The following is a 13,772-nucleotide window of genomic DNA, read 5'->3' on the forward strand; positions in this document are numbered from 1 at the left end:
TGTAATTTATGTATTGATTGCATAACTGTATGTTTACGACTGTAATTGTAATGTTCATACATGATTGTAATTTGGAATGATCTATTCTGCTGCTCATGAAAATATCGGATTCGATTTCTTTCAAGATGGACACTGGAAGAGGAATTTTCCTAAGTACCTCGCTGAGAAAAAGAAGGAGAAAGAAGGTAAATTTGATTTACTTATTTTGAAACATGTATTTTTTAACATGATTCATTATCACCATGTGAATCATGCCTTGAGGGAAAAATGACTAAAACACATTTTAGTGGAAACGATTATAGGGTAAAAGAACCTTTAGAGTTAATACATTCGGATTTTTGTGGTCCAATGAAATCCGAATGTATGACACCACAAAGAAGGCACGATTCACATGATTCATTATCACCATGTGAATCGTGCCTCGATCACAAACACCCCAACAACATGAACGGCCTCCACAGAACCTCGATGATGTCGCGTTGAGTATGACACCACCAAGAAGGCTACCTTGGTATTCTCGGTGTGAGAATCCAGAGGGTGGGCTCTGTGTGGACTTGGAATGAGGTAGTCGAAGGAAGAATGAACAATCGTGTACCGATTGGGCAAGTGGGAGATGGCTAAAACCTATCATATAGGTCGATGCCTAATCATTAGCAAAAACTAAGCGATCGTCTAGCAAAAGCTAAGCGATCATTTAGCTCATCGTTTAGCAGCGTATCTGTCGCCTACAAACACTACATGATCATTTACTAAAAACAAGTTGTCACTTAGTAAATCGGTATTTACTTGACAAGCTTTCGTGAGATTTTTTTCCGAGAGAAAATCTCAAAATTACTTTTTAAAAACTTACTTAAATTAGGAAAATAATTTTCCTTTCATCTCACGGTTACCATGAACCACCAATAACCTCCCACTCAATTGGTTATTAGAGAAAAAGATTTAATTATCTAATAATTACTATTATTATAAATATAAATGTTAACCAACTTATCATACTATATTTATAACCTATAGCTTTAATATTTCATCTCATGAAACATATAAACCATAGTTCTTTTTCTATTCCATGGTACTTAATGTAAATCTCATTTACATCAATCCTTAACATGATGTATCTCATACATCATACCGATTATATCACATATAATCAAAATACCTCTTATCAATTTGAACATTTCAAATCAACACCAAGAACTGATCCTCAACTGAATCCATTGAGCTACCAAAGAGACCTTATGGATCTGTAGCTCGAAGCTCCAACGGTACGTGAATAACTAACTAAACTTTTTAGTCATGGGATCCACCATCCGTTAACTGCCAAACACTCTACAAAAGACCGACAACTGGACTCTCCTTACACTGATCCCTCTACTTATCCCAGCTTTGGGAAAGGAGTGAATTTCATCTTGTGGATTGAGTTTCCCAGGTCCCAGATCAGACAAGTCCCTAAAAAGGTAGGCTTGTTGAATCAGCGATCTGGCCACTCTCATCCATACAAATCAAAGGACCACCCTCATAGGCAGGAGTTCACAACTCACTCAGGATTCAAGTCATGTTACCTATGGTCATCATGGTGAAATGTAAGTCTCTATTATGAACAGTGTTATATAATGAGACTAAACATTTCGTGGTCCGGTCTTATACAAACTCCTTTGTATAGAATATCCCCGATCGCATGTTTAATACATGAATGATCAGGATCAAATTATTTGTAGCACTTTACAACAATTGTAACACCTACAAAGCAGGTCATACTCGTAGTGTCACCAGGATAAGGTACCCAGCCTTATCCTTCTACTACAGACCATTTAGGTTATCACTTCAACATAATCCACCTGTATGTCTCCACATACATGTTTAACTTACAACTATAACCTTGGATGTTAGTTTATTGGTTTGTTGTTAATGCAACTAAAATATCACATATTTTATAGACAAAGTGAATAAAATATCATATATTATTAATCACATAAGAGTTTGTTCATACAAAATTTACAAACTATAGGACCCTACGAGATTTCTCCGAATGAAAGTGTAATTAGTGATATATACCTGATTTTCCCAATATATATCGTGTAGTATTATTAAGTTTTGCTTTGGTACGTTCCTCCATATGTTATTCATGGGCTACGGCCCATTTTATATATTGGATGGAAAGCCCCAATCAAAACCCAACCCTATGTTCATAACCTCACAATTCATAGTAGCTTAGTGAGAATGGAGAAAGATATACACAAAATTATAATAAAATAGCAATTTTTCTTTTTTAAATTTAAAGGCTGTTTGTTTGTTTTTTTTTTCATTTATATTTTTTGTTTCTTCTTCTTCTTCTTCTTTCTTTTTTTAATTGAAATTTAGAATTGATATTTGCTAATGGTTTATAGTTTCTTTTATTTATTTATTTTTTTATGAAAGATAATTGTAAACATATTCTATAATCATTTATTGTTCTTGTTCTCTCAGATTTACACTTTAAAGGGGCGTTTGGGGTGCATAGTAGGTTATTATAGTCTGTGGTCATTATAGTTTGTGGGTTATAATAAACTGTTTATTTTTATAGTTTGCGTTTGGGGTGCAACTATTATAGTCTGGTTTATACTAGTTTGTGTTTGGGCTGTAGAGTATTATATTCTGTCTTATAATAATCTGTGTTTGGGATGAAGAGTATTGTATTTTGTCTTATAATAGTCTATGTTTGGAGTGCAGGTTATTACAGTCTGAATTATAACAGTCTGTAATTTGAATGTAGATTATTTTAGACCATGTGTAACTTTTTCTACTACCATATTTTATAATACTAATAATTATGCATATGAAATATATTCCACCGATTTATACAGAATTAATTTCATTGTAATTTATATTAAAAGATAACCACGATTATTTTTGTCATTTTCAGAGATACCTTGGTTAACGTGGCCAATAAAGAAAAAAAATGCATTACTTTCGGATGCAATTCATGTGTTTCATATGTAAAGCTCTTTTTTTTTTAGGTATAAGCATCTCGAAGACAAAATAACTAACTCATGATTGCAGTTTTAAAATATGACATTTTATTTAGGTACCAAATGTACTACAAACTTAAATGCATAATTGAAACAAATTAATCATTGTTCATTATTGAAAAGTAGGCAAAAACACGGGTTGATCAAACATTCTCTTCAAGGAGGAGGTTGTGATAGTCCAACTTGAGGGTTGTGGGAACGGATAAGAAGCTCTCTGTATCTTGCACGCTGGGAAATATGATTTCCATAAGCTTCACCCTCTTTCGGTTATGTAATTCAGGAATATCTTAAAGTTGGTTTACAACTTCTGCACGTAGTTCGACTTCAATTGCACGCTTCTCTTTCGGCCATTCTGCAATCGCCTTCAATTGGTCATTTTCGAACTTCATCACATTCCTAACAATCTCTGTCGTTTCATATTGATTCCCACTTCACTTCCTCTTACTTCCTCTCGAAGCATTTCCTCCCTCAGTTCTTCGACCAGTACGTGTTCCATGCATGTCATCCTGTGACATATCCATTCCCTGACTAGACATCTTGGGGATGTTTGGATCCTGTGATTCATGAAGGTCTCTGACCTTCTTCCCGTAGCCCAATCCTTGCCAAACACATAGGCCAGTTCATCATAGTATAGGAACAACTTGTGTAGAAGCCCCTTTGTTGCAGAATGACTCTGCATGAAGGGTGAGGTGGATGTTATGATTTGTTACCAATATTCGTAAATCAACTTAGACAAAATTGTACCTTCACCCATCCATCAAATAACTCTCGCTCTGCAGTGATGCATTGGAATTCCTCATTCCAGCCAAATTCACTGCAAGCTAGTCCTCTCATTTCTGCGATCGCTGGTAAGTTTTTTTTAGGGATTTGACTCGACAATCTATAGTTGGTAATCCTTGGATATTATATCTAGGCAACTTCTTAGCCATCAAATGTTGTAGTTGTGCCAAGTAGCCAGGTCTAAATGGACCATTGTATGATCCCATCCACCAGATGCGACCAATGCCATCAAGCACTCGACCAGCTTCGTTTCTTCTCTTTAGTCCAAGTGTGCTTCGGGCTCTTGAGGAACTTGACATTCTAGTGTATACACGTACATATTTTAATAAAATTAAACAATAAATGACAAGTAGTTGTAGCATAGCTAATGAGAGAGTACGTGGATAAAGTTAAGCATAAAATATAGTAAACATAATGACAGAGTTTCGAATGAAATTATTCATAAAGGCATTACAATAAACAAAAATTATAAAGGCATTACACGCTACGCAACTCCTATTCAGTAAACATCTGTTGCACCAGTTCATCACTCCATTGGTCCATTCATTTGAACTCTCAATATAATTTATCTCATCCCCTTCAGTTGTAGCAAAGCCTGAATCCACCTTATTCAAATCCTCGGTTAGTTCACTGTCAGTCATCTCTCTATTGATAAGATTGTGCATAAGGCAACACGCCATGATGGTTCGATATTGGATTTGTACTGGGTAGTATGATTTTCCTTGTAAGATTGCCCATCTACCCTTCAACAACCTGAATGTTCTCTCGATGACATTCCATGTAGAAGAATGCTTCATGTTAAAAAATTCTCGTGGAATTGTTGGTGCATTACCTCATCCACGCCACTCTGAAAGATGATATCTTTCGCCTCTATATGGAGCCAAAAAACTCTCCGCATTTGGATATCCGACATCATATAGATAATAATACCCTATTGAACGTCCAATCATTTCAAATCTTATAGTACAAATACAATTAGCGAAAAGAGATGGTATATTAGCTAGTTACCCTTCAGAACCTTCAATCCGTTAGGTTGTGATATTGCATCTCTGAGAACTCGAGAATCAGCTGCAGATCCTTCCCACCCTGATAAGACGAACACAAAGTCGCCATTTGTATCACACACACCGAGTACATTTGTTGCATTCATCTTTCCTCGTCCTATACCTTGGGCGATCAGTTGCACTGACATTTACCTTGATGTACGTGCCATCTAATGCACCCAAACAATTCTACATTCGAAAAAAATAAGAAATATTCATGCACATATGTTCTCCTAAGAAATAAGTCACGTTGAACTAACATTGGTGTAGTTGAACTATACTTCAAACCATTTCCATTGCGAATCTGTACACGAGTTTGTGACCGGCAAAGGTTTTTTTAACAACACGTCGTGTAATCGTAACACCGCTAATAAAACAGTGTTGAAATGCCTAGAAACATTCTCACCAGAACGTACAAATTCTCTTTGAACTATCTGGTTCTTAACGTCATGAGCTAAAATATGTAAGAACATTACATTCATCTCATCCACATCTACAATGTCTACTGTCGTGTGATGTGTTTTCTATCCTCCTATAGTCATTCAGTAATAACTCTAGTGTTAAAAGTAACTGATGTTGTGAAGCTATAAATGTTGTTAGTATCGTAACTAGTTCTGTTGGGTCCATTATGTAATAATAAATTTGGAACTGGTCCTGAAAGAAAAATTTTAGATCATAAATAATTACAAAACTAAAAAATAAACTTAGTCAAATTCCAAAAATATTTCTTAGTCCTGTTAACACTATTTTTTTTCATATACTGTTTTTATATTGCTTAAAAAACAACTCTTTTTATATAGCTTTTTATAAAAAAAATATATATTTTTTTAAGTAAACTTAGTCAAATTCCAAAAAGGTTTTATTTTCTAATACCATAAACTTAGTCATGCTATATGTAAAGATACTTTGATTTTTTTTTTTTTTTACCATTCAATTGTTTTGTATTTGTCTCACTCCTTTGCAACACATTGATAATACTCATTTTTATAAATTGAGAAAATAATACATACCAATTGCAAATGGTTGTTTTTGTTACTTTTTCTAATGGTTGTTTCATAATAATAATGTCCTTATTCTAATGGTTGTTTTTGTTACTTTTTTTTGTTTCATAATAATAATACATACTAATTGAGAAAATAATACATACCAATTGTAAAAATTTTCCAAATTTTATAATGGTTGTTTTTTTTACTTGTTCTTGTTTCATAATAATGATTGTTACTTTTTCTAATACCTTTATTCTAATGGTTGTTTTTGTTACTTTTTCTTGTTCTATAATAATAATACATATCAATTCATAATAATAATGCATACCAATTACAAAAATTTCCCAAATTTTATATGTTTTAACTAATTGTCATGGAAATTTGTTTTTAATATAAAGCTACAAAATAATGAACACAAAAAAAATAAATAAAAACAAATTACAAATATAACAACAAATATTGGATCGTGATATTATTACAATCAATCATCCAAATATAGCGAAAAACAAATTACAAAAGTAACAAGTATAAGAAACAATTAACAAAAGTAACATATATTAAGGGCATGTAAACACCTTAGCAAGAGAAAGTTGGTAAACAGTGTTTGATCTGACTGATTCGTATAAGACCAATCCTAAAATATATTACAATAAACAACATTAGTACACTAGTCAAGAATCGTAATAAAAGAAAATGTTGGATAAAGAGGGAGAAAGCATACCATTTGCATTTATGAAGTAGATGGAATGTGTTTGTCCTTATACTTGAATGCAAGTGAAAGAATAATTATAAAGTACAAAAAAAACAAAAAATGGAATAGGGTCCAGCCTCAGAGTTATGAAATTCATTCATTGAAACTTGAATTTCAGATAATATCATGAATATGATAAATGAGAAACCAACAAGATGAATGCAATAAACAGTACCAACAAAATGAGAAACCAACAAAATGAATGCAGTAAACCAACAAGAGAAATAACACAGAATAAGAAAATATTGGAGACAAGAGAAATAACATACCAATTGCATTAAGCAAGTAGATGGAATGGGTTTGGCCTAAGTTGAAGTGAATTGAGATACAAATATATAGTTGTGTGAATACAATAAGCAGTAAACTAACAACCACAGTCAGTAAATATAGAATAGACCATTCAATAAAAGGGATATGATAATGATGAATACCATAAACAGTACCTAACAACTATTGTCCATCAATATACAATAAATCTCCTAAAATAGGGGATATGCTAATGATGAATGTAGTAAACAGTACCTAACAACCATTGTCAATCAATATACAATAAACAATGGTCAAACGGAGGTCAAAAGTTACAAATTGGACAACCAATGGACAAACAGAGACTAAAATTTTCCAAATTTGTCCATTGATTTACAAAATTTTTCAGAGACAGTAGTAATTCAAAGCAATTTGGACAATCAATGGACAAACAAATCATGATATTCTTAGAGACAGTAGTAATTCAAAGCAAAAGAATGAATTCAGTAGAATGAATAGCATAATTTGGAAGCAAAATATTTGAAAGCAGAATAAGGAACATCAAATAATTTGTCCACTGATTAAATAAAATTTTGAGCTAAAATTAAAAAAAAAAAGTCAAAATTTCATCATCGGCTAGAAAAGGGAAAAAGAAGACTACTTTCGACGTCCCCCCTTTCCAAGCTCCAAATCTGGACGTCCCCCCTACCAAGCTCCAAATCTTGACCTCCCCCTATCAAGTTCCAAAGCCTATTTTGATAGAGTGAGAAGATCGAATAAAGCAGAAAAGGGAATCAAAGTTTTGGAGCGGCGAGAGAGGTTGTTTGTAGCGACAAGGGAAAGAAGGACCAGATTTGAAGAAAAACATGCAACAAATGCGAAACCAGATCTGAAGACGGCACCAAAATGATATATGAAGCCAAAGAAGTAAAGAGAAGGAAGAACGAAACTAGATCTGAAGCCGGAGAAGTAAAGAGAAGGAAGAACAAAACCAGATATGAAGCCGGAGAAGTAAAAAGAAGGAATAACGAAACTAGATTTGAAGCCAAAGAAGTAAAGAGAAGGAAGAACGAAACCAGATCTAAAATCGGAGAAGTAAAGAGAAGGAAGAACAAAACCTGAGCATACCATTCGATCGGATAAGAAAGGAGAAAAATTGAGGAGAACGACCAGATAGGAATGCGATGGAGAACAGAGGAGATGGAAACAGTGTATCGTGGGGTTGGGAACAGTTCCCTTAAAATTAAAAGTATGAAGTATAATTGAAGCTCCAACTAAAAATTGTTGGATCCTCAAACAAGGAGTGGGCTATTAAAGCCCACTCCACCTCAATCTAACCTTAGGTCCAAACATGCCCTAATATGTATGAAATTTACATGAAAATATTTTTTTTTTCAATTTTAAATATGAATACCGTATTTAATTTTTACTATTTATCATACATTTCAGAAGGAAAAATAACGAAATAATACTCCCATTTTATTTACAAAAAAGTGCAACAAAAACATGATGCTTTAGTTTCTCAAAATTGGAAAAAAAAAAAAAAAAAAAAAACTAAAACTAAAAAATTTAAACAACAATGTTATGAAACATACATAAACATTTGACTTGCAGATACTCAAGTTGGCATAACATATATTTTTAATTGGAAAAATAGTGGAGTCAATACTATGGCATAATACTAAACTTATTCCCACGTCATTTTTTCTATAAACACAATGATTAATGGTTAGTAGAACAGGTTTGAGAGTAATTTTGTAATGGCTATTTTTTTTTTTTTTTTCTGTCATATTCAAAATGATTCACATGTATATATGTAATCATTAAAAGTTAATTTAATAATTTTTATCTTTATTTTTAAACATAATTTTTATACTATCAAAATTAATCGACGATACATGATTGAAAACATATTTTATAGTGATTTTAAACCCAGTAAACAATTTTAACCATTTCAAAATCACTCTCAAACAAAACAATTTTTTTTTTAAAAAAAAAAAAGTTTTGAATTTATACTTTATATAATAGAGAATCATAACAAATAAAGCACTAAACTAAATATTTTTTCATACATCATGTTTTAATAATTAATACAAGCCAATGTAATACAATCCACAATGAGATAATGAGGGTTTTCAAAGCAATAAGCTAAAAAGGCCCCAAATGAAAAGGCAAAATCCAAGAACTGCCTTGTTGGAAGCCCTGCAAGCATTGCCTCTTTCTGCCTTTATATGCTCTAGCACATCAAAGTTTCCTGCAATAACAATATATTCCATTTTCATATAGTTTTATTTAAAATTAAAACATCATTAACTAAAATTCAAACTAATATCATATCAATTTAGACCACAAACTTATAAAATAATTATCAATAACATTTTAGAAATCGAGAAAGTGTTTGAGCCACGAGAAAAGTTGTGAAGTTATGGAGAATTATATAGTCGTGGGCTTATATACTCCTTGGACCAACCAAGGAGTGGAGTTAACTTCACTCTCCCAACTCAACTCCTTATGTCAAACACATTCTTAAGGACCACACACAACTATTGCTGTAAATTTGTGGGCTAAAAATGGAGGTCTCGTTTGGTAATTATTTAGTTTTTTTTTTGTTTTTTTTTATAAATTAAGTCTATTTTCTCTCAACTTCTTACAATAGTTTTCATCTTTGTTAAGGAAAAAGAATTTAATTTTTAGATAAATTCCAAAAACAAAAAGAAGTTTTTGAAAACTAATTTAGTTTTCAAAACTTCAAAACTTAGGTTGATTTTTTAAAATATCGGTAAGAAGTGTGTCTATATATATATATGTATATAAAAACAAAATATGTAAAGGTGAAATTGATGTTTATAGGCTTAATTTTCAAAAACCAAAAGCAAAAGATTAGAAAAAAATTTGGTCTAGTTTCCATTTGGTCTTTAGATTTCAAAATGTTACACATTTAGTTCTTAAATTTTAAGTTTATAAGCTTCATTTTAGTTTCTAAGTACCAAGATATAACAATTTTATCCTTTGAATTTAAGTTTTTGTCTTAATTTGAACTATAGGTTTCAAGATTTTATATTTTTAACTTTAATTTTACATATTAGTAATTGACGTCAATGTTGATTAATTAATATAAAATAATTATGAAATTAAATTTTAAATTTAATTCTGACAATGATGAAAACAATGAAACTTAATTATTTTAATTATTATAACTATTTTTAATTAATTAACAAACATTATCACTAAAAATACAAAAATGAGTATTGAGTATTTAGTGAAAAATCGAAGTAAAAAGTGTGAATTTTAAAACCTAGAAAATAGGAATCAGATTGAAACAAACTCAAATATTAAGGATAAAATCATAACATTTTTAAAATCCATGAACAAAATTGAATCCAAACTCAAAACGAAATTGTAACCTTTTAGAAACCTAAATTAAATTAAAACCACACTCAAAATTTGACCAAATATGTAACATTTTGAAGTCTAGAAACAAAGTAAAAAATATACCATAAATATAGACTAAAATGTATTATTTCCAAAAATAAGACACCATTTGGTAAACATTTTATTTTTGGTTTTTAGTTTTTAAAAATCATGCCTTTTCCATCACATTTTCTTAAAATGGTTTGGACATTACTTAAGTAAAAGAGTTCAATTCTTAATAAAATTTTAAAAATTTTTACTTACTTTTTAAATCTAAGTAAGAAGTAAATAACAAAACAAGAAATTAAGGAGTGAAAGGAGGATTTCTAAGCTCTAATTAAAAAAGTAAATAAATAATTAACTAAAGATAAATTTTCCAACAACAAATAAGATAAGGAAGAGAGGAAAAAAAAAAAAAAAAGTACCTCTTTGTGGGCCATAGCCACATCCAGCCTGGATGGTATCCCTAACATCTTGCAAGGTGGCCCTATTGTAAAACAAGAAGTTGCTAAAAATGCCATTAATGCAATCCAGCACCAAATGCGTTTCACTCAAACACGGTCCGTTGCAATATTCTTCCGTTTTCTCTTGTGGGACCTCCAGATTCCCACTCTCCTTTAATCTACACGATTCTTCACACGCGCTGTAAATCTGTATTCATTATTTCTTTTTAGATTCCTATTTCTTTTTTCTCACCAAATTTAATGCCAACAATAACTATATTTTACATGCATAACCCCCACCAAGTTTTTTTTTTAAATACTACACTAGTTTTCGTATTTTTGCTTTAGATTTATTTTACTTTCAAAATATTACTTTTTTTTTCTTTTAGTTTGTTTCGTCTTGAGTTTTTAAAATTTTAGTCCTTGTGATTTTATCCATATGTGCATTTCTAAAAGATATGTTTATTAGATATTTGGAGGAATTTTAATTTTTTTAAAAAATAATTGTATGATATTTAAAATTAAAGTATTTCTAAGATATAATTGTAGAGAGAATAGATAATTTTTTAAATTATTTTTCATATTGAAAATGTTGTATAATATGTATTTTAAAAACCCAAAGACTAAATGAACCTATTCTTCAAAACTCAAGCACTAAAAATATAATATTACCTTTTAGGTCCCTTTTGATAATCATTTAGTTTTTGTTTTTTAAAAATTAAGTCTATTTCATCTACATTTTTATAATGATTTGCACATTTCTTAAATACAATAGTTGACTTCTTACCCAAATTTAAAAAATAAAAACAACCTTTTGAAAGCTACTTTTTTTTTTTTTTTTTGCTCAAAATTTGACTTGATTTTTAAACCATTGGTGTAAGGTAGATAACAAAAGAATAGATTTGGAGGTGGAAGTATGTCTATATGCTTAATATTAGAAAACAAAATAGTTACCAAATAAGCCCATAGTTTTTATATTTCCAAAATCTTCATTTTGGTATCTGTACTTTTAATTTTGATTTATTTTTAAACCTTAAACTTTCAAAGTATCTATTTCGTTTAGTGTACTTATTAAAAAAAAAATATTGTGGTCCCTTAAAATTGAAAATTTCAAGAGTTTATTTCAAACCTTTGAAAGTTTAAGAACTAAATGGACACAAACTTGATAGTTTAGTTTGGAACTAAATTTAACTTGTAATTTAACCCTATAATTTCAAGGAAAAAAAATATCTTACACAAAAAAATCCGAGTATTATAAAATTTTAACTTTGGGACTCGTATTTGTTTAGTATCAACTTTCAAAATTATCTAATGAGTCTTTAAACTTTTGATTATGTCTAATAGATAGACAAAGTCATTAATTATTTTAATAAATAAAATTTTGAAATTTATGTTTACTAGAATCCAACTTTCCATTTATGCTCAGTAAATATATAAATTAAAAAAAATCAATAATTCATAGACAAAATTTATAATTTTAAAAATTGAAAGACCAAATAAATAGAAAAATCAAAACTAATGGCCTAAAATTGCAATAAAACTGAGAAAATAAGAGATGGAAACACAATGAATATGAAGAATTAGAAATAAAAAAAAACATACATATCTGTCATTAAAGCAAAGCAATGCTTTGGCAACAATCTCAGGTGGGTCCACAAAACCAACTGAACTTCCTGTTGAGCCGCTCTCAAAATCATCACATTTTCCTGAAAAAAAAAGCTTTATTTTAATAGATAATATGAAAACATAAGGGATGTTTAGCTCATCATCCTAATAAATTTGATTTTTAAATCGAGGTTTCATTTTCCACCATTTTCTTATCATGATTTTCACTTTTTTAATTAAAAAAATTAAAATTTTAATCAAAATCTAAAAACAGAAACAATTAAGGCCCGTTTGGTAACCATTTTGTTTTTGAAAATTAAGCTTATGGACACTACTTCTGCTTCCAAATTTCTTCATTTGTTATCTACTTTTCACCAATGATTTAAAAAACCAAGTCAAAGTTTGAGAACAAAAAAAGTAGTTTTCAAAGAGTTGTTTTTGTTTTTTGAATTGCTAAGAATTCAGTCATTGTACTTAAAGAAACATGTAAATCATTATAAGAAATGTAGATGAAAAAAAACTTGATTTTAAAAAAAAAACAAAAAATCAAATGATTAACAAATGGGGTTTGAATATTAGTTTTTTAGTTTTCAAAATTTGGCATAATTTTGCCAACATGTATTATTAACCTCGAGATTAAAGATTCCACTCTCCCACTCCCACATATTATATATAAAAAAAAAAAATGTTTAGTTTGGTTTTTTAGAGTGGACAACAAAATATGAAAATTCTTAATTTTCAAAAACCAAAAACCAAGGTCTTGTTTGGTAACTATTTGATTTTTTAGTTTTTATTTTTAAATTTTCAAAATTAAGCCTAGACACATCTTCCACCTCTAAATTTCTTTTTCTTATATACCCTACAAAGTTTTCAAAAACTAAGCCAAATTTCAATAACTAAAAAAAAAAAGTAGTTTTCAAAAATCTTGTTCTTATGTAAGCTTCATTTTCAAAAATAAAAAATCAAATGGTTACCTAATAAGACATAAAGAATCTAAATTTTAGATTATTTTCGGTGAATATGTACCTAAATATATAGGTGTGAGATTCGAAGTTCTCTCCAAATTAAATAAACATGTTTTATGCCAATTGAGTTATCCTCATTCACAGATTTATTAAAAAATCAAAGAAAATTATTATAAAATGAGATAGATATTATATATGCTAGTAAATGTTTAATGCTATACATTACCATAAAAACAGCCACAAGTGAGGAGGTAGAGGATGAGAATAGCAGAAATGGGAATTCTTGCAAAATGCAAGAATACTATAGCCATAGTTGATGTAATATGTGAAGGAACAAAGATGCAAATCCAAGGTTCTTTCATCTATATAGTTTGATTGGATCATTAGCTTGAAGAGATTAACAAGGAAATTGAGGTAAGAAAAAGCAAATGGTTTGGTGAGGGAAAGGAATTACAGAAAAGAAAACATTGAGAAGTGGTTAGAATTTAAAGAAAAAAGGAGATAGAAGTTGAACTACAATTCACCAAACTCTTATTT

The 13,772-nt window shown here is 30.0% G+C and overlaps 1 protein-coding gene across 1 annotated transcript; it reads right to left on the bottom strand.

Annotated features, from left to right (window-relative positions):
• Positions 1-8,930: 8,930 nt before the first annotated feature.
• Positions 8,931-13,552, bottom strand: LOC120092583. Its single transcript, XM_039050708.1, has 4 exons — positions 13,462-13,552; positions 12,268-12,371; positions 10,648-10,873; positions 8,931-9,065 (listed from the first exon to the last, which is right to left on the bottom strand). Exons 1-4 carry the CDS (start codon positions 13,544-13,546, stop codon positions 8,947-8,949), a joined length of 534 nt encoding a protein of 177 aa, XP_038906636.1. The 5' UTR covers positions 13,547-13,552; the 3' UTR covers positions 8,931-8,946.
• Positions 13,553-13,772: the final 220 nt, after the last annotated feature.

The sequence above is a fragment of the Benincasa hispida genome, chromosome 12 (assembly GCF_009727055.1).
Source record: "Benincasa hispida cultivar B227 chromosome 12, ASM972705v1, whole genome shotgun sequence".
NCBI lineage: Eukaryota > Viridiplantae > Streptophyta > Magnoliopsida > Cucurbitales > Cucurbitaceae > Benincasa > Benincasa hispida.

Bases quoted from the DNA above. Each gene is read 5' to 3' on its own strand.
- LOC120092583 (XM_039050708.1), bottom strand. From the start codon at position 13,546: ATGGCTATAGTATTCTTGCATTTTGCAAGAATTCCCATTTCTGCTATT. The intron at 12,372-13,461 runs GTAATGTATAGC...TTTTTTTTTCAG, and splicing joins CACTTGTGGCTGTTTTTATG to GAAAATGTGATGATTTTGAG. The intron at 9,066-10,647 runs GTACTTTTTTTT...TTGTTATTGCAG, and splicing joins TGGCTATGGCCCACAAAGAG to GAAACTTTGATGTGCTAGAG.